Source organism: the organism of the source record quoted next, unplaced genomic scaffold, assembly GCF_019419815.1.
Source record: "Pyrus x bretschneideri cultivar Hongxiangsu unplaced genomic scaffold, Pyrus_bretschneideri_v1 Contig74, whole genome shotgun sequence".
Taxonomy (NCBI): domain Eukaryota; kingdom Viridiplantae; phylum Streptophyta; class Magnoliopsida; order Rosales; family Rosaceae; genus Pyrus; species Pyrus x bretschneideri.
Window position 1 is genome coordinate 1,857,304 of NW_025999814.1, and position 24,305 is coordinate 1,881,608.

At 38.0% G+C, this 24,305-nt stretch overlaps 4 protein-coding genes across 4 annotated transcripts; 1 reads left to right on the plus strand and 3 right to left on the minus strand.

Annotated features, from left to right (window-relative positions):
* Positions 1-2,707: 2,707 nt before the first annotated feature.
* LOC103949908 (4-coumarate--CoA ligase-like 9) lies at positions 2,708-5,411 on the minus strand. The gene is made up of 6 exons (XM_018648118.2): positions 4,192-5,411; positions 3,900-4,089; positions 3,482-3,627; positions 3,325-3,392; positions 3,118-3,220; positions 2,708-3,047 (listed from the first exon to the last, which is right to left on the minus strand). The coding sequence occupies exons 1-6, from the start codon at positions 5,215-5,217 to the stop codon at positions 2,934-2,936; spliced, it is 1,647 nt and encodes a 548-aa protein (XP_018503634.2). The 5' UTR covers positions 5,218-5,411; the 3' UTR covers positions 2,708-2,933.
* A 4,272-nt stretch (positions 5,412-9,683) lies between these two features.
* LOC103949907 lies at positions 9,684-13,483 on the plus strand. Its single transcript, XM_009361049.3, has 4 exons — positions 9,684-10,384; positions 10,875-11,312; positions 11,424-11,730; positions 12,249-13,483. The coding sequence occupies exons 1-4, from the start codon at positions 9,902-9,904 to the stop codon at positions 12,389-12,391; spliced, it is 1,371 nt and encodes a 456-aa protein (XP_009359324.2). The 5' UTR covers positions 9,684-9,901; the 3' UTR covers positions 12,392-13,483.
* A 2,221-nt stretch (positions 13,484-15,704) lies between these two features.
* LOC125467893 (cyclin-dependent kinase G-2-like) lies at positions 15,705-19,877 on the minus strand. Its single transcript, XM_048574766.1, is given in 7 exon segments — positions 15,705-16,164; positions 16,254-16,360; positions 16,438-16,549; positions 16,749-16,837; positions 16,970-17,105; positions 17,596-18,992; positions 18,994-19,877. Coding segments are annotated over 7 exon segments (2,289 nt in total). The 5' UTR covers positions 19,342-19,877; the 3' UTR covers positions 15,705-16,064.
* A 919-nt stretch (positions 19,878-20,796) lies between these two features.
* On the minus strand, positions 20,797-23,286 carry LOC103949905 (uncharacterized protein At3g61260). The gene is made up of 3 exons (XM_009361045.3): positions 21,801-23,286; positions 21,600-21,681; positions 20,797-21,128 (listed from the first exon to the last, which is right to left on the minus strand). Exons 1-3 carry the CDS (start codon positions 22,607-22,609, stop codon positions 20,919-20,921), a joined length of 1,101 nt encoding a protein of 366 aa, XP_009359320.2. The 5' UTR covers positions 22,610-23,286; the 3' UTR covers positions 20,797-20,918.
* Between the last annotated feature and the right edge of the window lie 1,019 nt (positions 23,287-24,305).

Genomic DNA, 24,305 nt, shown 5'->3' on the forward strand with positions numbered 1-24,305 from the left:
GCTCAGGAGAAGATCCTGATCCAGAAATTTTGATTTAAACTGTTTGTAGTAAGTTGAAGAAAAATATTTTAACAATTAAGGCAATCTATCACTTGTTAATTTACAGATACATAAATACATTTTTTTTAAATTAGTATTATTAGAGAGAGAAAGATTTGAAACTGTTACATTGTATAAGAGATTAGAGAAATGTTTCGAACCTCAAATACGTGGATAGAAACCCAAAACTATTAATATATTATCAGATAATAACACCCAACACTTAACCCCTCAATTGATAGACCTTTTTTCCACCTTGAAAGCAATTGGTTATGCTCTTTGTTATATATTATTTTCTTAAATCATACGAATGATTGATAGTAGGATATTACTAGCATTCGCTCCTTAAGGGATATATATATTGGGAATAACGTATATTAATCGTATTTTAGAAAGGGAGTGTGTGGGAGTTGTTTATTTTAAGAATAGGCTAGATACAATCAACTGCATTTTTTCGTTATAACTCGAAAAAAAAAAGGTGCATGATTCCGTGAATTTCTTCTAGAAAAAAAAAAAATTTATCAATTTCATAATCGGAACTGACAATTTCTTAATCTTCATTAGAAGACCGTCACTATGCAAAATTATTTCAATCACATATCATTTAGTAGTTCAAATATATTGAGCAAATCAACAGTATATGTACCAAGTAACATATTCATAACGAACTGTCCATTTGTCTGACACGTTTGGATGAATCTTCATGATTTTTTAAAGAGTGATTTTCAAAGGAAGATTAATAAATTGAACGATTTGATTGTGGATTTTATTCGGTCAAGATATCTTATTCGCAAATGGAGGGATATGTGTATCCCCACATTGGGGGATGCAAGTATTATCCTTAATTGTATGCGAATTTGGAGAGATGAGTTATAACTTGTAGGATAATACTTGCCTTCCTCAAATGGGGGAATGGTGTGGGGGATGCATATATTATATCATTCGCAAATAATGTTTCTGCACCATATAAACTTTATAATCAAACGTTCAATTTATATATATTCATTTTAAGATCATTTTGGATAAAAATGTTATTCCAATTGGAGATCATTTAGTTATCCAAATGTATCAAATAAATGGACGATTCATCTTGAATATGTTAGTTAGTACTCAAACCGTCGCTTTCTCCTATAAATTTGGATGACTAAACTATCTTGATTCAAATGATTTTTTGTAAAGATGATCATCAAATGAAGATTAACAACTTGAACAGCTTCGATTATGAAGTTTATATGTTAAAGTTACGTTATTTTGAATGGTGGAATGTGTGCATTCCTGATCTGAAAAACACAATTATTACCCTCACTTATATGATCCAATTTACAACTGTGTGACCTTTCATTTAATCAGTTTTTGTGAAAGATGAGTGAAGGGTTTCGCAAAATATTAGCTTAGAGAGGCGGGTGAATGCCTTTCTCAAATATTATGGAAGTGTTTATAAAATAGCTGAAACCGTTTTTGATAAAAATATATTTGAAACTAGTCCTTAATAAAAATGCAAATAAAATTTGAAAAAATCACTTAAAGTGTTTCTCGAAAAAAATACTTAACTGGTGCTTCTTATACATGCTTTTGGAATTCAAAAATAATTTCTTTAAAAACGTTTTCAATCATTTGAAAGATACTTCAAAACGAGCCCTTAATATTATAAATCTAGTTTTTCTTGTTAATTTGTTTGGTGGATAGTGCCAATATGTTGTTTAAAAGTAGAAATTAGAAAGACAAAAGTTGTAAGCACAAAACGGATCGGGACTCGAGATCCTATCACAGCCGTTTCAAGTCCATATTATTCTCAAGCACACCAAAAGAAGAGTCCAAAATCTTTGTAGCCCATGGATCAGGATCCTCTCCTGATCTAAGGATGAGGATCCTCCTGATCAAAAATGGTGGGCCGTTGGATGAAAATCCAACGATTATAATTATTATAACTTTAAAGGGACCCCCTATTTGTAGCCGTTGGATTTTCATCCAACAGCCCACACTCCTTGGTCAGAAGGATCCTCATCCTTAGATCAGGAGAGAATCCTAATCCTGTCAAACTCCAAGCCATCAATATAGGCAAACTAATTATTTTTAATAAAGGCTCTTATGATTAAAATAAATAAATAAAAGAAAAGGTAATAAGGAAAAAAAAGAGATGGTGATCTTCTTGTAAAGAGTAATGCTAAGGACACTAAATTTATAGACAAAGTTTTAAAAATTAAAGGATATAAAAGTTGATTGGTTATCATTTAAACGTTGATAAACGTGCTCATTCTTATTGGTGACACATTATTTAGTTTGTAAATTTAGTCTTCTTAGCATTATCCTTTTGTAAATAAGTTAATATTTATGGTCGTATTGTAAACAAAATGAAGTAAAAAAAAAATTTCATGCATAAACAGTCAGTGTCACTAAAGTATAACTTATTTACGAAAACCCTACCGCCTTTTTTTAGTGTTGCTAAGCCAACCCTAGTGTCTTATCCATTCACTTTGAAATTATAATTCTATTGACAAATTCATCCTTGTATAAATGACCTTCAAAAACCTAAAAATCAACCAATCATGTCTTGCCACGTAATTATTAGTTATATAGGAAAAAAAAAAAAACCTAAAATATCTTAAGTGAGAAAAGGGGAAAATTATCATAAGCCCCTCCAACGGTAATTGGTGTTTCTGGAACAATATGGATACCTAACATATTTTGAATTTGAAGGAATCTGATGTTAGGGAAAAGCCAGAGCAACACCAAACTATGGATGAAGCTCTTCCAATCGCAACTAGCGTGAATGAAGCTGCAGTCTTTACATACATTGAAGTAATGACTATCTTTGCTTGCTGGCCAAGCAATTAATCGTATTTACACTCGGGAGCTTGAAATATAAACTAACACCAGAAGAAAGAAACTGGAATTCATAACTTGGATAGTGCAAGTTTGATTAATTCCTTCCTCAACACTTTTCCCTGCGCATTCTTTGGTATTGCACCGATGAATGTTACGCGTCGAATCTTCTTATACGGCGCAACCTGCAAGTGATGCAGCACGGTGAAATTAAAATTGGTTAAACCGTAAAACATTAGTTTCTATGAGAGTTACCTGTTTCGCAATGAAATCCTTGATCTGTGATTCATCAATGGCACTTCCAAGGCTCCTCACGACGAAGGCCATGGGTACTTGACCTGCTTCCTCATCTGGGTACCTGTCCATAATTTTCCATTAACCCAAACACAAACTCCATGAGCTGTTCGCACACGCGAAGCTCGAACTCAAATCATAATCAAAACGGTAGAGTAAGTTACGTACGGAATCACAGCTGCATCGACAATGTCTGGATGGGAGTGAAGCAGATCCTCCAACTCCGCCGGGGCAACCTAATGCAAACATACGCAGTCCCATTGAAGAGAAGAAGGAAACAAGTGTTTGGTTAAGGGTGAATTTGGAAGGTGCAGAGGCGGCAAACCTGGTAGCCTTTGTACTTGATCAATTCCTTTATTCGATCGACAAAATATAGAAAACCTTCATTGTCTATGTAGCAAATGTCTCCAGTTTTTAACCATCCTTCTGAGTCGAAAATTGCAGCAGTTGCTTCTTCGTCACCAGTGTAACCTACATTAATTAAAATAATCACTACCACCCATCAAACATGAACTACTACTTCACTATAAATTTCCCGTTAATTCACTATCAGGTTCTTCCCTAAACTTGCATTCCACTGTCGATTTTTCGTTTCAATATCATGGATCGTAAATATTTTTCATGCAGGATTTCCATTCTTATTGTCAAATGTAGTTTTTCTAACGCTATATCAAAAGTCCGTTGTGTAATAATAAAGAAAGAACGTCATGTCCAAATAAATGCCATGTGAATATCAACATTACCTTTCATAACGTATGGTCCTCTAACCCAAATTTCCCCTTGCATCAAAGGAGGCAGGGCACTCCCGGTCCCAGGCTCCACAATCTTGGCCTCAATATCTGACATCAGCCTTCCATTAGCTCCTTCCACTCGGGTTTCTTCCGGGCCCAGCGCGCCAAACACTCGGGCCGTCGTCTCCGTCATCCCATATCCCTGCACAGCCCACCACAAGGCCCAAAGGTGGCCAAAACGACAACACATTAAACGTCGTTAAAACTTAAACTCAACGACAATATGTACACATCACGTCCTAACCTGTGAGACTTGTACGTTCCGCAGCCGCTTCCTCAGCTTCTCGACCACACTCTTCGCCAGCGGAGCGCCGCCGCAGCCGATCACTTGCAGGGAGCTCAAATCGTAGCCGTCCATCTCGTTTATGTCCCCGTGCTTCACCAAAGCCACGACCGCCGGCGGGGCACAGGCCATGTGGGCGATTCGGAACCGCTCGATGGATCTCATCATCAGCTTCAAATCGAACCTTCCCATCCACGCCAGCGTGTCCCCCGTCACCAAAACTCTCAGGCAGTACGCGAACCCGTACACGTGAAAAAACGGCACCGTACAGAGACAAACAGCGTGTGGAGCCGATGGGTTTCGAACCGCGTGGATGCCGGCCATCATCGATATCCAGTTCCAGTGAGTCAACTCCACGCCTTTGACCCTCCCGGTGGTCCCGGATGAGTAGAGAATCGTGGCGGTGTCTGATTGCCTCACTTCAACTCGAAGCGATTCGGTCGAACTCGGACAGGTCATCATCATGGACTCGAACTCGGCGGAGTCAAGGAGGATGGTCCCGAGGCGGAGGGAGTTGGGAATTTTTTGAGCGGTGGCGGAGGTGGCGAATGCGACGGCGGGCCTGCATATGCGGATTTGGTGGGAAATTTCGGGACTGGAGCTGGCGGGGTTGGAAGGGGAGACGATGACGCCGAGGAAGAGGAGAGAGAGGTGGAGGATGGGGAGGTGGAGGGAGTTGGGGGAGAGAACGAATGCGCATTGGCCGTGGGAGAGGCCGAGCTGGGATTGAAGCGAGGCGGCGAGGGTTCGGACTCGAAAAATGAACTCGGGGTAGAGAATATGGTGGGCGGTGGCGGCGTCGAGGAGGGCTGGAGTGGAAGGCAGGGGAGGGGAGTGGTGGAGGTGGGAGAGGAGGTAGTGGGTGAGGGAAAGAGGCGTGGTTTGGGGAGGGAGTTGGGATTTGGGTCTCAGGCTGTGGAAAGTCTTGGTCTTTGAGCAAAACCCACTCTTTGGATCAATGCTGCTGCCCTTCTGTTGAGTCGCCATTTTTGTATCAGTAGTTTGAGGTTGAGGTTTCAGGATTTGGATTGGAAATGGAGGTATTAAAATTGGGTTTGGATATAAGTAGGTAATTGAGTTTGTGATTTGTCCAATAAGTCGTCACGTTTTAGTTTCTAGCGATGGTAGGTGAGAGAGAGAGAGTACAAAATTTCACTATCAGTAACTCTATCGTAAACATGTGTTATAATATTACAAGGAGGGGATTTGCTACCGAAACTAAATTTACAAATTACACGCAAAATGTCACCAATAATAAATAAACATATTAATCAACACTTAAGTAATAATTCAATCATGAACTTCCACGCCGTTTAGTTTACAAAGTTTAGTCTGTACATTTAATCTTCCTAACATTGCCCTGTTACAAGACAACATTAAGAAATAAGAAAAGACATGAAGATTTTAATCTGAAATAATTGTAGTAGGTTGAAGAAAGATGCTCTAACCACCAAGATAATCTACCACTTTAACATATGATTAAGGAGGGGCGAAGATTCGAAACTATTAGATTGGCATACTATTAGATTGGCATAGGAGGCCATACGAAAGTTTCAAATGCAGAACATATGGGTATAAATACAAAACCATTGAGATATTAGCAAATGATAACACCCAACATCTGATCCTTCAATTAATGGAGAGATTTTTCCCAAAAGAGCTATTGGTTATGCTCTTGTTATATATTATTTCTTAAAGCATACGTAGGATTAGGGTAATACTTGCATTCCACTCTAGAGGGATGAGCTCATTTCTCTTTTTGTGAATAATGTATCTTAACTATGCAAATTTCATAACTAGAATTGTTCAATTCTTCTTCATTTGATGACCACCGTTACAAAAAACTATTTCAAGCGGAGGTCGTTTAGTCTTTCAATGTATTGAGCAAATCAACGTGTAGGTATCAACTAACATATTCATGATGAACTATCCATTTGTTTGATACATTTAGATGATTACACGACTTTCACTTCAAATGACTTTTGTAGGAGTGATCTTCAAATGAAGATTAATAAATTGAACTGTTCCAATCGTTGATTTTATTTTGTTAAGATATATTATTTGGAAATGGGAGATATGTGCATCCCTCGCATGGGGGATGCAAGTATTATCCTTGATTGTAGGCGAACTTTGAGAGAATAGTTATAACTTGCATTCACCACATGGGGGAATGCGCAAACTCAATCATTCCCAAATAATGTATCTTCACCATATAAACTTCATAATCAAAACCATTCAATTTATAAATCTTTATTTCAAGATCATTTTGGATAAAAATGTTATTCGAATATGAGATTATTTAGTTATTCAAATGTATCAAATAAATGGACGGTACATCATGAATATTTTACTTACTCAAACCTTTGATTTGTTCTATAAATTTGGATGACTAAACGATCTCTGATAATATTTTGTAGAGATAATCTTCAAATGAAGATTAATAAATTGAACGGTTCTGATTATGAAATTTTTTATATGTTGAAGATACATTATTCGAAATGGTGGAATATGTGCATTTCTCACGTGGAAAACACAATTATTATCCTAACTTATATCCAATAGACAACTCTGTGACGTATTTGTGAAATATGAGTGAAGGGTTTCCCAAACTGTTAGCCCTGAGAAATGGGTGAATCCCTTCCCCAAATTTTAATTTTCGAAACAAAATCATTAGCGACGTATTTGTCATGATTCAATTCACGTTAGTTTTGTCTTTTAGTGTAAATAATATCGTTTGTTAAAAAAAATTTAAATTAGTATTATAAATATAGTTATTTTTTAAAAATTTGTTTGGCCTATTTGTTGTTTGAAAATAGAAATTGGAAAAGACAACAGAAGAGGAGTTGAGATCACATCACAACCGTTTCAAGTCCATATTATTGTCGAGTACAACAAATTAAGAGTCCAAATCTTTGTACCCCATATCAAACTCCAAGCCCATCAATATTAGCACATATTTTTTTGGACAACTTTAACGAAAAGTTTCCGGTACTGTTTATTTTAACGAAAAACTACATTTTTACACTAAAAAGTCAATTCTGGTACTATTCACTGTACCCTTCATTCTGTTTTTGTCGTTAAAACTTAAAGTTTTTAAGTTATTTTTATTAATTTTCCTTTTTTTTTATGGAAACTTTAATAAAAAGCCTTTAAGATTAAAAAGAAATTAATGAAAATTTATTAATAACAAAAAAAAAAAAAAAAAAAAAAAAGAGGTGGTAGTATTTTAGTAAATAAGTTGAAGTTTAGTGTCAGCATTGTAAATAACTTGAGCTAAAAAAAAAGTCAATGGCATTTTTGTAAATAAGTTAAAGTGTGGGTATCGTGCACAAACAGTTGACATAGTCGTGCATAAGCAGCCGGCGTCACTAAAGTTTCACATGTTTCCGAAAATGTCACCACTTTTTTTTGTCCTTATTATTATTAAATTTTAATGAATTTTTTTTTTATTAAGAAAAAAAAGTTTGTGAGACCCTCTTCATTAATTTTTTTTTTTTTTTTTTTTTTTTTTACTAATAAGAGTTCGAATTTAGAACCTATTATAGTACAAGAAAAGATGTATCACTAAATTAAGAGCTGGTTGACATATAAAATCAACCACATGACGAAGTAAACTTGATGTATCACTAAATTAAGAGCTAGTTAACATATAAAATCAACCACATGACGAAGTAAACTTGTTAATTGTTGCCAAATGTATGTCAGTTTCCTCCAAAGAATATAACTGATGTATAACTGTTTTGGAATGAATTAACAGATTGGGCTGAGATGGGCTGGCCTAATAGTCATTGTTTGGCCCTGAATTAACAGATTGGACTGAGATGGGTTGGCCTAATAATCATTGTTTGGCCCTGAATTAACAGATTGGACCCAGCTTGGTTGTTAGTTGGCACGCTCACATCTACAAGAATGACGTAGTTAGCTTATGGTTACTCAATTTGTACGTCATGTAAGCTTTATAATTTTTAGGATCAACAAAAACGTGGATTGAAGATCATTTTGACAAGGGTAAAATTAGAAAAATTCAAACATTACAGATTTGAGCTTCAAGTTCCAAATTGGGCCTAATCTCCACTCAAGATCATGATGCATTTCGGATACACACAAAAATTGGTGATATTGTTTATGCAAAATGGTCTCAGCTTGACGACTATGAAAACATGAGCAAGGTTCTTTTTGACGAGCATTAATATGATTTTTCACATAGAGCAATGAGACGTATGAGATTTTTATCTCAAATTGTTATATGTTTGTTTTTTTTTGTTTTTTGAATTACGTTTCCAACTAGAGTAGCTAGCAACGCCAAGACTTGATGTAGGTATTAAATCATCGTTTGATGTATCAATTTGCATGGTATTGTTTTATTATTCAAATTTTTTTTATGTGTTCTAATAAATTTAATCCGTCCACTAAATAAACTTATCGTTAAATTATTGTTATTATTATTTTTAAATTATCATTATACATGGAAGATTTATCATCGTATATTATTATACTGAATCATATTATTACACGAAAATCTTTTTTCTTTATTTAAAATTCCACCCGTCTCCACCTACACCAAAAGCATCACCATCTCAATCATTTCACTTTGTCACCTCCAATCCTCCAACTCACTCAACCAAACCCCTCCACACTCCTCAACCCTCTCCCTAATCACCGATCCCCCACCAATTAATTAACCTTAAACCCCAATCAAGATCGCATAATCCTACGTGCTTAATTAGCTTAGTTGTCACATCTCATGTGTTTGAACAGCGATTGCTCTTCGTGTCCGGCTATAACTCGGCCGAACATGTTTTTTATTTGGCGGGAACATGAAGCCTTCGAGTTCGACAAAGTTGGTGTCACAAAATCTGAAAAACAAAACCATATACAAATATCATAGATCCGACACCTGTTGCGAGTCACTTTTTGTCCCTTTTGATCCCCATACCTGTCGCTCAATCATCTGTTTATCTTGCCAATAAAGAATTCCAGAACAAAAATTAAGAGGAACAGAGAAAGTGCAAAAAAGCAGATTCCAATTTTCAAGTCTCTAGGTTAAGTATATTTCTAATCGTTAAATTGACAAACAATAGGATAATTATTTTATTAAAATCGCGTTGGAAATTATGAAACTTGAGTAAAATAATTGTAATATACTGCTTTAAATAACTTCGTTAACCCGACGTGTTTCGTTTCGAAAGCAGATTCTCTGTCTTTTCACTTCTTGTGTCCTTCCGTATTTTTTTGTTTGTGTGGTCATGTTAACATTTTATATTACTATTTTTTTTTATCTTATTATCTTTATAAAAAAATAATATAAAATATTAACGTGATTTAACCGTAACCACACAAAACAAGAAAGCAAGGAAGTGTGGAAGGGCAGCGAATCTGCCTCTTTCCGTTTCGTTGTCATACGTTTGCGGCTTTCATTTTATATTGTTTTACTTTTATTTGATTGCTTCCGGAACAAATATTGAAGATTTAGGAAGGAAAAAAAAAAAAAAACCTGGGTTTGATTTCTGTTCTTTAACCCGACGACAGACTGAGCCTGTAAATTAATTTGTAAACAGCTTCCAACTTTCCTATTTAAAGCACCAAAATCTCAACTGGGTTGCCACCATTCTACCTCTAAACCCACCATAATCTCAGCTTTAAGATCAATAATTAGGCTCATAATCCTTCCATGGCGGACGTTTTTATAAAAACAGAGGAGCCACCTTCCCAACTTATCCCTCTTCTCGATTCTAATAACAATAACAACCACCACCACAACGACCCCCACAGCAACCGTCATCTGGGAGGAGAAGAAGAATACAAAGATACCCCATTGGACCAAACCCTCCAATGGCTAGAAACATTTCTCACTCTCTTGGGCTTCAACCAATCTTCTTGGTTGAGCCTTGCCCTGTCCTGGACGGCTCTGGCTCTCATCGGTGTGGCTCTTCCGGTGTTTGTGCTTGTGGTGTTCAACTGCTCCGACTGTAAGAAGTATCAGATTAAAAGGTTCGAGCTCGTTATCGTGGGCTCGCAGGCGATCCTGGCGGCGGTCTCTGTGCTCTGCATCTCACCCAGACTTCGCAAGTATGGCATTCGGAGGTTCCTCTTTGTCGATCGCTATAGCGGCCATATCGTTCGGTTTCGAAACGATTACATCAAGCAGATTAAGGTATGATCATAGCTTGAAATGATTTACTTGATTGTTTTACGAACATGCTGTTGTGCTTTTGCATTGCATACATCAACCCGGAAATTCTACTATGCTCCGGTGTATGGCATATTCGTCGGATGAGGGGAGCATTTATACTAGCATACTAGAATTTTCCATATATCAACTTCAAACGTGATGATATGGGAACTTTCAAAATTCTTCTTATATGTACATAATGTGCTTACCAAAATTCAGCATGTTTTCGTTGCTAATTCAAGGCCTACAGGCCGCAGAAAACATAATCGAAATCTTCCATCCTCGCGTTCTCTCAATTTCGCATCTGTTTAGTAATGCTCGTAGGAATAGGATATGCACCTTGATGTTACCCCTTCTGAAAGTAACCTCCCGTCGTTCACTAACTGCAGCATCCAAACACTGTCAGTCAGTTGTGTCATCTGTTTATTTGAACTTCTATGCTAAGAATTTGGCTTGGGTCATATCTTCGCAGGATTCTTTCCGATTGCTTGTTCGATGGGCACTGCCATGTTTTCTTTTGAAGACACTGCGTGAGGTCGTCCGCATGATATACGTGCATCACGATTCATGGGGGTGGGGGAAATCAGTTGGTGTATTGTTCACTTTGGTTCTATCATGGGCTTATGTGAGTACAATCACTCTAACAGCCAGCATTTTGTTTCACTTGGTCTGCAATTTGCAAGTTATCCACTTTGACGATTATGCAAGGCTCTTGGAAAGGGAATCTGATGTGCTGGTATTTATGGACGAGCATATTCGTCTGCGCTACCATCTCAGTAAAATAAGCCACAGGTTCCGAATCTTCCTTCTCCTGCAGTTCATAGTCGTCACCGCAAGCCAGTTTGTCACTCTATTTGAGACCACAGAATACAGGGGAGACATCACTGTCATAAATGGCGGCGATTTTGCAGTAAGTTCAGCGCTTTTGTGTATGTATCAGTAGATTAACTTCCCACTCTTACAAGCTTAGATTCAAACCATAACGCATTAAATTTCCCTCCTTTTTTCCCCAAAATTTCAGGTCTCCACAATTGTTCAAGTTGTCGGCATTATTCTCTCCCTGCACGCAGCGACCAGAATTTCCCATAGAGCGCAAGGCATAGTGACAGTTGCCAGTAGATGGCATGCGTTAATGACATGCAGTTCTAACGATACATCTCACAACAGAAGTTCAAACTGCTTGGTGAACCCAGAGGCTGCCGACACATTGAACTCGCTGCAAATAAGCTACTCCGAGAGTGACTTGGAGTCGATGGATTACGTTCCAATGCCTACGAATACACAGCTAGCTTCGTACATGTCTTCCTATCACAGGAGACAAGCTTTCGGTATGGATCAGCTTACACTGCCTCTAAAATACATCTGATTCCTTTTCCAGCAACATTTTTTTACTTAGAAATTAGTCTAACAATTGCATATGAACACGAACCAATTTCTAATTTTCTTGTTTTGTTGGAATCGAAGTACAAAACTAGCCGCTTCCATCTTTTCTAATTGAAGTCAGTTGGCTATGGATCGATCGCGTGTTTAAATACTCAAAATGTCGATGTATAGTTTAATGAATAAGCATTAGACAAGCATATCAATCCTTCTAAGACTCGTATACAAGCCCCTAGCCTCGCATACAAATCATCGAGGCTAATGGCCCAACATGGAGCTTTGTTCCATGTTGGTGAAGGTTTCGTTTATCAGCTTGGTAGCGGACACTTCGATTCCAATGTCTCAGACTTCGCCGTGCATTTCAAGGCCGAAATTTTGTGTCATGTATGGTTTTCTATGTACATTATCTCTTCACTTCCATTGGTTTTCAATTGTCTCAAGATTTTCCCTTTGTTCTCCAATGCAGTGTCATACTTGCAAACCAATCATGGGGGGATCACAATTTTTGGATGGACAGTCGACAGAGCCCTCCTCAACACAATTTTCTTCATTGAACTGTCTCTGATCACCTTTGTTCTTGGAAAGACATTAGTTTTCACGTCGACCTGATGCACGCCGCTCGATCCACGACCACATTGGCGTCGTGAAATCGACATGCACAAATGAAGTTAAAGATGCCCACAGTTGTCGATCTTTTTCGGTTTGCACCTTCATCTCTTTGGTTGGAATTACAGATTCGCGCCTAAATCGTAGATTTGTTCTGCTTGGCAGCGTCGTCTCTTCGATTATTTCCCCATGAAATCTGTCGTTGATTGCTTGATTACATTCGAAATGCCGAAATCATGCTGCTTCTTTGTATACTTGATTGTTGATTACTTGATTACTTGATTGCATTCGAAAATACCGAAATCATGCTGCTTCTTTGTATACCGGAAACAGAGGAGAAGATTATTTATTTAATTTTATATTTGGTCGAGAGTTCGTGTTTTTCGTAATCATATCTCCATGTAATAAATAAAGAGTGTTGTTATTCTCACTCCAGTGCCTTTATCTCCTTACTCATTTTTTAATAAAATTTTTAATTACAAGTTTCCTCATTTATAAAACGGCTGATAAAAATCTTACAAGATATATAATAATAATAGGATAGGTGCGAAAAGAAAACATGAGCCTAAACTTACATTGGATTCTGAAAGGAATGGACAAAACATAAACCGTATTCTAAAAAAAGATGCGAAGGATGAGGATAAAAGGAATTCTAAAATGAATAAATGTGGATGCCTTTTTTAATTAAAGGGTAAGAAGCCAGCAACTAATGGTGATTGGATATTGATGGTATTTATTGGAGTTTATAATCACATAGCAGCAGAGTATTTTGGAAGGTCATTTAGTTACTGGTTAATTGGAGCTATTTTAAGGATAATAGTGGGTAAAAAAATAGCATTTCAATTCTGAACTTTTTACGGTCGGTGAAATTATAGACACTGAAGTAGGTTCAGCGGTTCTCTAAAGTTATGAAGTTGTAAAAGCTGTCCCACAGAGTCTCGGTTTGTCGTGCAACAAGCTAACATGCGAACGCGTAACTGGATCGCCATGTATCGAAAAACCACTTGTAACTTGGACAGGTAAGTCGAGTTATTATTTACAAACAGAAACCAAAAAGGAACGCAACGGAGAGGATTGCACTATCCGCCAGAAAAACAGAAGACATCCTTTGAGACGAGGCAGCACAGCGCCCATTTGCTTCGCACCTTCCAAAGGACGAACACGTCTGCCGAACCCAATTGCAACAATTTTCACCTCGGTACCAAGGTTTCATTGTCGCACGACACAACCTACAGCCTAAACTAAACATCAAATATTTGGAATGGATCGAAAACAAACACGACACCAATACGCTACTGACTGTTCAGCGCCCAAAAACAACCTAACACTTTAGATTATGTGGAACAGAATTTGAGTAGCACATAGGCAGATCATTAGCTGTGATTGTGCATAAACTTCATCAGCCAATACCTGTATGTGCGTGGGATACGCCTCTACGGCCCTAATGTGCCTGTTGAACCTCATCAGCCCCCACCTGCAGAAAGCATATGGCAAAGTATGTCTATTTCCACCTAGGCTCTCCTCATACGATATTCGCTTAAGTGAATGGGAAGCGAACAACTATATTCCATCTTCAAGCAACCCATTCGACTCCAGCCACGCCTATAATGGAATTACGACACAGACAAGCAATTCTTATTCATTTAAGAGATAAAAATATGGGAAACCCACTTATGGATACAAAACTACAAAAGTTGCACCATATGCCGACGAAGGTTGTTAAATATAATCACATCTCCAAACGACCAACACACATATTTATGATAACACATGCAGAAAATTAAGACAGCACAATTGGCAGAAAATCAGCCACAGTTTCCTCCAACACCATGTATATAAACCATAGTCTATATGCTTTGAGTTAGTTATCCCTATATACATCAGCCAACCATCTTAACCGTGCCCAATCCTAACTTTTTCTAAACATCAGTTTCAAACTAATTACACCACAGTACTAACTTATATCCAAAGAAAAAGACTCGTATAACTCTTAAGTTTTCACAAGATGGTGTATGAGCACCAAATCCAAGTATTCCTAAAGATACAGGCTTTAGCTTTTCAAAGTTGTTCATATACAATTTTGGACTAGAATTCAGACCCCCATTTATGTCCTCTAAATAATGCATGGACCAGAATTCATACCCCCATTTCGATGACAAAATATGTTTATATCGCTAGTACAACTAGCATTTCAGTATTTATGCATTCCAATTTTAAGCAGCATTGAATTTTATTCAATTATATGAACTTCAAAGCAAAATGAATGGGCTACAACATGGTCTTGAAATTTGGTCAAATTTAGAATATGAAGTATGAACTGTCCTGGAATTGCAATCAGAATTGGTTTTTATTCTTCATTTTCCTTTCTAACGCATTTCTCAATACTCTTCTGAAAAACAAAAGAAAAAGCATACACTAAAATGCCGTCAAAATAATTCACATAAAAAACCATTAAGATCCGAAGAAGATAAGACCAAAATCTAAACAAACCAAGGCTTTGCATAGTACCTCTAGTTTGCCAGTAGGAACAACTAATTGAAGTTCTATAAATTCCTGGAAGTGCAGGAAACCTCCTCAATTTGCTTGCTTTGATACTGCAGTGACATGCGCAGATATATGTCATAAAAAAATCTACAACTAGTGAAACGTTGATTCTTCACGCCACCAGAAGCAAAAAAGGGAATAATTGGACAAAGTGAATCATTTTTCATGTTCACGGGTACTGGTGGAGGTCAAAATACCAAAAATGACTCTAAGAAGGCCACTTAAGTAATAAAGAATGAGCCACTAAACCAACACAGGGTAACCATAGAATAGACTCAATTTGCTATGAACTCACCGAAAATTTGCAAATAGAAGAACTACACTAAGCAAGCAATAAAGTTGATATCTGAAAAACTCGGCTCCTACCCAGCACGAAAGAGAATGGAAATAGTTACAGTTCTCGTGCACATCAATCAGAAAGATAAAATTACCATGTAACCTGTCAGGTGCAGCAATGAATTTTATACATCTTTAAGGGCTTTAACATTCAAGAAGCTACTGAAAAGACATATCTTCACTCTCGAACAAATGTTTTAAAACGGATACATTGTCTATATTAAAATCAAATAATCCCCGTATGGTTTAAAATCTTCATCCCCCAGAACATTCCACATATATCAGAGATTAACATATTACCTTTAAAAATAATATGGTAACGGACAAACTCTTCATCAAGGAAAAGCAAAGAACGCCCCTCCACTTTACACCAACCACCTCTTGCAAACACAACGTGAATATTAAATATGTCCTAATATAACTGGCAGTGCAAAAATTGAAAAGCAAAAGAGAGCTGTTTACAATGTACCAACGAAAATACGTTACATACACAAGTGTCAGTTGAAACTGATTCTCTTTAAAGAAAAGGCAATTATGCCACACCTTGCAATGAAAGCAATGTCACAGATGCATTCCCATATGATGACCAAAGATGAAAGGCAAACTTGACCTGCAACAAATCTTGGTTGACAGGGAAGGCATACAATAATACATTCTCCAACCAAATCATGAAGAAATGCCTGCTAAAAAACAGCACAAATGATCGTCTGACATAGAATGTTTGCAACTTCCGTTCAAAGCATGTCTCTCACCTCAGCCATATCCAATAGGGCGCTGATCACCTGATTCATTTCTACTAGCCAAACACACCACCAGTTCCTATTTGCCCTTGCTGCAACTCCTTTCTACGTTGCTCTTCCAAAGGATCTGGACTCTTTAAAACTCTCCGCGTGCGCCTATTTACAACATGAATATTGTTAAATGTAGGAAATCAAGTCCCAAGTGCATGTGGGACTTGTTTGTAGCATTAGATAGATCAAGGTACCTGTCCTGAGCATGTTGAGCAGGAAAGGTAGGCATGAACTCCTTTGTTGTAGGAAGAGGAACTTCACGGAACCATTCATGATTCAGAGCATCTCCAGCTGTAATTCTCTGTATAAAATACAGTACATGTATAAGTAACTATACCAATAATACCCAAATAAGGCAATTCTAGGTAGGAGACTTACCTCCTCAGGATCATAAGTTAGAAGCCTGTTCAACAAATTAAACCCAGCATCAGAAAGTACTGGAGATCCAGTAAATGCCGTAGCTGGGAACTTCTTGCGCAAAAGATTATACCTGAAAGAAACAGGTCAGAAGTTAATGGATAAATGAAAATCTTAGAACTGAAAGCATCACCAATGGAGGCCAGATAGCCAGATCAGAATCACCCAAAGCTGGAAGCCTGGGAAAACAGTGGCAAGAATAAGAACACCAAGATGTCATAATAAAAAATTAAAAAAAATGGGTATCAGTTCATGAATATATTCATACTTACGGGTGCTTAACAAAGTTGACCTTCACTCCAGGAAGCTTGGAATAGCCGGGCCAGATTGTCTCATTTGGTGTGCCAAGGATTTTAAAAATCTGCAGTTATTATAATTTTTATTTTTTTGAGAAATGCGGTGATTATATAAAAATAAAGTAACTAAATCCACCAGTATATGAGTGAGAGAGAGCGTAATCATACATCAAGCATGTCAAATAAAATTAACTTACCTTGTCAAGTTGATCAAATTCAGTTTTCCCATTGAAAAGTGGCTCCTTTGATAATAGTTCAGCCATGATACAACCAAGTGACCACATATCGATAGCTGTTGAATATTCTTTCGCTCCCAACAAAAGTTCCGGTGCCCTGCATTGAAAGAGCATCAATGACTAAAACATCCGAGGGTATACGGAAGCATGGATCTACGTACAACATACACATGCACAAGCACACAGGCAAAAGGCAAACAATAACCCACACATAACAAATAAAAATCAGAGGAAAGACAATTGTGGAAAACAGGACCAGTTAGATCAATGGTTTTTATCACATTAAACCCATCATGACTAACATACGCTGAGTTGGAATCAACCTTGAAATACAAGGAGAGATACCAAGAATACAAAGCTAATTGAACAGACAAATTACTTGAGAATAAAAGAACTGAATCCAATAACAGTAAAAAAAAAAAAAAAAACATGAAACCATAAGTCAATCTTGAAAATCAAAGTGGAAGTCGTCAACCAATTAAAAAAAAAAAAATCAAATATGAAGTAATAGTTTAAACTGAATAGCACAAAACACCTCAGGATGAAATGAAAAAGAAAATAACGAGCAATGGGCAGTTGCAGCTAACCTGTACCAAAGAGTAACCACCAAATGAGTATATGGTTTTAAAGGACTCCCATACTGACGAGCCAACCCAAAGTCACATATTTTCAACTCACCCCGGTTATTCATAAGCAAGTTTGATGTCTTCAAATCTCGATGAAGCACCCAATTATCATGGAGATATTTCACACCTGCCAATAACTGGAGCATAAGGCATTTAACTTCACTCTGACTGAATGGCTGCTTCTTTGTCTCCATGAGTGCTTTAAGATCATGTTCCATGTATTCCATCACCATAAAAATACTATCAAGGTTACTCCCCACCACCACTTCCTTCACATCGACAATTGATGGGTGATGAAGCGAAAGAAGAATGTTTATTTCCCTAAGAGAAGTCAATGGAAAACCTTCTCTTTCCTTCTCCATCTTTACCTTCTTCAAGGCCACAATTTCTTTAGTTTTCTTATCCATAGCTCTATACACAACACCATAAGTGCCTTCATCTATCTTGTTTAGTCTCTCAAACTCATCAACACTTCTACAACCCTGAAGCATGTTTACGCTTCTTTGTGGAGGGGCTGCAGGTTCAGCTGTCTCACGAGAGTGATTGTCATCATCTGAATCTGTTTCTGACTGACTAACACTAGAATCATTATTACCAAGATCCTTGTCAGTATCCATATAGTCATCCCTCTCTGAATCATTATCTTGGTAAACATCCCTACTGGAAGACCTTGCATGGGCATCTCCTTCATCAGATTCAGATGACTGCCCTCTTGCTCGTTCAGACTCATCTCTCTTAAGCTCCCCTGACTCGGGGGTTAATGAATTATTCTGTACTCTATCTTCCACTGACCCTACCAGAGGTATTTTCTTCCTCCTTTTAGGCATTTCCTTGTTCTCTAGAATTTCACCTTCATCCCCAGGCGAATTATTTCCTGCTGCCCATCTTGAAGATGATATATTCCGGGTGGGAACACATTCTTCATCTCCTAGCTGCTCAGCTTCATGGTCATCACCATGATCATCACCCGATTTCTGATTTGGTGAAGATATCCCCAATGGAGACTCAGAAACACCATTGCTAACAGACCCAGATCCCACCGGTGCCTTAACTGGTGAGGAAGATTGTAAATTCTCGACTTGATCAATTTTAGCTGAAGATATTTGTACGCTGTTATCTGAAATAACATTGGGAGACTGATATTGTACCCTAGACAATGGAGGTTGTGGAGGAAGTGCTGCTGCCACTGTGGGAATCCTATTTTTTGATGGATTACTCACTCCTTGGTCATCTCTATCCCAGACAATAGGCGAAAACTTCCTTTTCCTCTCTTTCGGAGACTGAGCTCCATTCTCCACCACTTTTGGAACTATATTTTCTTTGATCTGCGCTGCAGATTCAATAGCATCGTCAGATCCCACTCTCACTCGACAATTCACCAGGTTCCCTGTCCAATGCCCTAAGAGAAAACCCACAAGGCTTGGGCCCACGGCTCACAACCCGCCCACTGCTATTGCTTGAATCACTCCTACTCGAAGAGGCGCGATACCCACCATTAGCACCATTCCCCTCCTTAGAATCCTTCTGCCTAACCCTAATTTTATCTCTCAAATCCCTAACTTGACCCCTTTCAACATCAGGATTTCCGTTCCTAATCCGTTCATAGTCCTCCTTGGCCGTAGCAAAATCCTTCCTTGGCAACTCAAAACTGGACTCTCGTTCCCTGAATTCATTTTCACGATAACCCCCATGTCTTCCAGCAGCCATAAATCTCTATATCCAAAGCTCTAAAGCACCACGGAATAGGGAAACCTTATCCCAATTCAAGTCAGCTATAAACCCTAACCCTAAACCCCGACAAAATCAGACCAATCACTTCCCCAATATTTGAATTGAAAAATCACAAAATTCGAAGAAATTGAATACGAACCCTAAGTCCGAACGGACTCGGATCCAAAAACAAAACGAAATTCAAACAATAGAGCAGAAAACAGTACCAGTTACTTATTCAATTCACGAGCTATGCAGCCAAGGAGATTATTCAATTTCGAAACGAAACCCTAAGAAATTGAACAAGAAAATAATAGGAAGCTAAGAAATTGATAAATATAGGTGCAATTGGGGGAGTTAGGGTTTGAAAAGAATTGATTGATACAGTTTCAAAGAGAAATTGAGACGGCGAGCGCCGATTGTAAGCGAAAGGAAAGCCCTTGAAGGAGGACGGAGGAGACTGCAGACGGAAATGAGTGCGGACGCGGGTGCTTCAGATCGGATTGGGCTTTTGGCTTCGCTAACTTTATTTTCCTGCTTTTATTTTATTTTTTTGTTTTTAATTATTTATTCAATTGGCAAAATACCGGTTGACTCCCGCCTCCCGGTAATATTTTTGTTCAGCATCAGATATTTTTTACCAAGAAAAAACTACCCACTATTTTGCCCTATCAAAAGATTTTCTATCTTCGGCAAAGTTTCCGGTGTAATTGTTTGATCATCTTTCTTATAAATCATTATACTTGTATTAGTATCAAATTCTCTACAAAATAAAAAAAACATTTTGTTTATAATAATTTTACCGTTGCCTTTTCATATCTCTTTCGTCACATGATTACTTTTCATATTTCTCTCGTCACGTGATTAGAAATGTCATGAGTTTGTTGTCAATATAAATCTCTCACGGACCAAATGTTGGGTTTCACTATTTCACTATCTTCTATTTTTCTCTTCTTCATGCGATTACGTAACTATTTCATTTTTAACTTTACCCCAAATGAAAATTCTTGTTTTGGTTAAAAGGGAATTTAAAGTTTGCAATTTTCGCTTCTAACATAAGTTAGATTTCTATATGAATTTACCATCTTTCGTTGATGAGAAAATTGCTTATTTTGTTACTAGAAAATGTTACTTTGTTATACAGTTGGCATGGTGCCAGATATCGTGAGCTTGTCTATATTTCTTTCTTTCATTATATTTCAAGTCTACCGGCGTGTTAAACAACTCTTTAGTTCAATTCATACCCAATCCGGCTCTTCCTCATTCGATTACGAATTAGTAATCATGTACTTAATAGCACAAGACTGATTTGACGATACCAAACACAGACACCCCCATAGGCATACAAACAACAAAAACGTCTTATCTTACTAAGTGGAACGGAAGGTTGCAAACCAAACAAATAAAATAATTGTAGAAAAAATTGATACTGGTGTATTGGGGAGTCCCAAATTATTTTAAGAAAAATAAATAAATATGATAAAATTCTACAGGGTTCAGATTACATATTCAACAAGTGACAGGAAAGAAAAAAAAGAAAGAAATCGTAGATGTTACATGTACTGAAGATATTGCTACCAGCAAAGAGAGGGCAGCTTGAAAGAGAAAGTAGAGGGCAAGTGACCAGTCCTCCTTATGTAATCTGCCTTTTCTGAAGTCCTCAAAGCCTTTTCATTGAGCTTGGCCTCAGCGTTCGCCCTCTTTTCTTCGGCAATTCTTCTTGTTGCTGCGAGTTTATTCGTTAACTTTTCTTGACCCCGAGTTTTCATTCTCTCCGCTTTCACCTGGAATTGGTACATGGTTAACCGTGTTTATTATGACCATTAAGCTCACTCTCAAGTTAGCGGTGCAATTTTCCGTTAATGCTGTAGTAGTAATTGAAGATGTTAATGTAGATGTTGATCACACAGGTGCTTCGATTCATCAACGAAGCGAGTGGGGAAAAGGGGTTCACGCTAAGGGCAGTTTTTCGTTGCAATGATGGAGAATAACTAAGCAAATGTGAAACGAATGTCACTGATTTGGATCTGCATTGTTCTTTTTCATGAAAAGAAAACTGAGCTGATGTTAGTTCTTTCTGGACTGAGGTGAGAAGCTGAACATTTGGCTCCTAGTACCAGGTACCAACAAATATGTAATGTATAGCAAACAAAATGACCAACTCACAATTTCAATCTAGGATCTAAACAAGTAGAACAAACAGAAATTTTCAGAGAGAAAAACAAAAATCTGGGCAGAATCTAAAGAATGAGTACCTCCATTTTTCGCATTTCCATCTCGGCTTTCCTCTTCTCATGATTTTCCCAGGCTTGTATTCTCACCTCTTCACGCTTGTACCTACAAATCCAATAAACAATTGCCCCAATAAGTCCCAACATTGGCGTTGAATATACTCAAAGTAGCTGCAACTGGCTACAATTAACCAGCAAAAACAAAACAGAATATCAGCAACTCACCTTGCCATATATTTGGCACGTTCTGCTTCATCCCAAGCAATTGCCCTTGTTTCCAAGGGACTCAGTTTTGTACCTTGATCTGAACTCGGATTCTCAGCCATGTTCCTGCAAGCATTCGATTCTTCTACATACCGTTTAGCTGCGCTGCTCCCTTTCCCACAAGCACTGGCCTGATCATGACTACTTCTACCCCCATCAGTGGATGTTTGATACCCATGATGAGTGCCTTGCATCCCATGCTGACATGGCCTCACCGGCGTGGATGACCCCGAAGATATAGGGCTGCGCGCCACCGGGGTTGTGGCCCGGATAGGGGTGGTAGTTCTTGAAGGCTCCTGGCTTGCAATAGGGGTCATTTCTGTCCCCATGTCCCTTAAACATATAGATCTCATAGCCGCTGTCGAGTTCTCCATAGATTTGTTGCTGCTTCTCCACACTGAATCATCACAATCCACTTTCTTCGTCTCCACATCGTACTGATTTGCCATAGCTGACCCAGGAAAGCCATTTTCTTCTTCTTGTTGGTGATGTTCTTCTTCTCCATCTGAATAGTCCTGCTCCTTCTGTGGTACAGGAGCTATGAGTCTCAAGTCATCAGCATTGGAATTTCTGGGTTTTGTTTTGGACTGGTTTTTTTCTGCTCCTCTGGACAATCCCACCAGCCATTTTTGTGCATCATCCCATTTGGAAGGTGTTGGTTTGCCTAAAGCTGTTCTGTGATGGGGTGTCCTGCTAGCTCCATTTGCTTTCTGAAACTCAAAATTTATACCACTACCCCCAGAAATCTCCTTATCCTCTATGGATCTCATCTTCCTCAAAATTCACAAATCTCTCTCTCTCTCTCTCTCTCTCTCTCTCTCTCTCTCTCTCTAGAGTCTAAACTAGAACTCCATTCCCCAGTATCCACTCACCCAAGTTGAAAAACCTGCTTTTTTTGCTGTCTGCAATTGCACAGAGCAAATTCTAAGCAAAACCAATAAGGCTAAAGATTCTATCTTTCTTGATTAACTTGTCTAACTTAATACTAAAACAGATCTGGGAGGCAAAAACCAGTCCAAATATCTCACCACAGTAACAAAAACAACTAGGAATTATGCAGCTTGAAAGAACCATACATAAATACATAGATTTCTTCAGTAACATGCTTAGTGCACATGAGATGCAGACACCTACTAATAATCTTCCTACCCACTAAGTAGCAGCTACAATGCAAATAGACAAAAAATTAATTATGTGAAACAAAAACCAATTAAACTCGGCAAAAACCCAGAAGAAAAAATAATATCTGAAACTTCCAAAACTGCAGCAATGGACCAGGGGCCCATCTGGGATTTATCCACAAACGCCAACTAACCTCTAAAGATTAAACCTTTAAACCCCAATTAACCTGAAGGGTCAAATTTTTAATGCAGATAACCTGTTCATAAAAAAGTCCCAACAGAGAATTTAGGTTCACTCAGCAGCACAATGACTGAGAGATGGGTTTTGCAGAGGGAAAGGGATCATTTCCTTCTAATTTACCAAATTAAAGGATCATACCAGTGAAATTTGATCAAACGGTTATAAACAGTGATACATTTTAAAAGTTATAATAATTTCAACTGTTATATCAAATTTAAATTGTACGAATCCGTTGATTTTGTGAATTTTTTAAGAGGAAACCTTTGTCCTGTGACTGAGAATAATATTACCTTTTACGCGTGGAATTTTGTGACTGCAGAATTTAGAAATGAAAGTTCAGATCCATTCTGCCATTAAAATACTTAAAAGAAATCCATGGCGGTAACTGTAAGAAATGGACTTATTAGAAAACGAATTTACCTGGGAATTTGTGAACTGTGTTTTTACCGAGAAAACTGCCAAGTTGGTAAAAAGCTCCAACTTTAACAATTTACCTTTACCGTCGTCACTACACACACAAGAGGAATATTGGCCAGAGTTACAGGAAAATATTGTAACCGCTGCTCCCCAGACATTGAAAAGGTTTTGAAATACGGTTGTCCTTTCAGACCTTTTAAACGGTAACTAGCTGACTGTGGAAGTATTTGTGTTGTATTAACAATGTCGCGTTTAGAATTCGGACATTGAGAGATTTTAGTGTGACAGCCCGTTCCGGAATTTTTAAAACATACGCGTGAAAAGACGATTTTGTCCCTAGTGTGATTTTACGTTGTATGGTTGTTTTGAACTTGGTGTGGCTGGTTGTGGACCACACACACTTCCCCATACATTTTCTTCACCCTTTCCCGGCCCTGCTACCTGTCCCGTGCCATTTCCCTTCCCATTTTCCATCCAAACGTACAGACACACCCCAAAAACATATCAAATCTTCATAGATCGAATAAACAAAGTACATATCCATGCTCGTGAGGTCCGTAGGAGTCCAACCATACCCATTTCAAGTAAGGATACCTTCATTTTCACGTCGAACTCGGGATACCCCGATTTTGTCACTGTTCATGCACACGTAAATTCTTATGTTTTTGGGAATTTCAAGCTTGTAGG

Coding starts and splice junctions, on each gene's coding strand:
- LOC103949908 (XM_018648118.2), bottom strand. CDS start 5,217: ATGGCGACTCAACAGAAGGGCAGCAGCATTGATCCAAAGAGTGGGTTT. Junction 4,090..4,191: donor GGAACGTACAAGTCTCACAG/GTTAGGACGTGA, acceptor TGGGCTGTGCAG/GGATATGGGATGACGGAGAC. Junction 3,393..3,481: donor TCAAGTACAAAGGCTACCAG/GTTTGCCGCCTC, acceptor TGTTTGCATTAG/GTTGCCCCGGCGGAGTTGGA.
- LOC103949907 (XM_009361049.3), top strand. CDS start 9,902: ATGGCGGACGTTTTTATAAAAACAGAGGAGCCACCTTCCCAACTTATC. Junction 10,385..10,874: donor ATTACATCAAGCAGATTAAG/GTATGATCATAG, acceptor ATATCTTCGCAG/GATTCTTTCCGATTGCTTGT. Junction 11,731..12,248: donor TCACAGGAGACAAGCTTTCG/GTATGGATCAGC, acceptor TCTCCAATGCAG/TGTCATACTTGCAAACCAAT.
- LOC103949905 (XM_009361045.3), bottom strand. CDS start 22,609: ATGAGATCCATAGAGGATAAGGAGATTTCTGGGGGTAGTGGTATAAAT. Junction 21,682..21,800: donor CGTGCCAAATATATGGCAAG/GTGAGTTGCTGA, acceptor TTGGATTTGTAG/GTACAAGCGTGAAGAGGTGA. Junction 21,129..21,599: donor TGGAAATGCGAAAAATGGAG/GTACTCATTCTT, acceptor TACCAATTCCAG/GTGAAAGCGGAGAGAATGAA.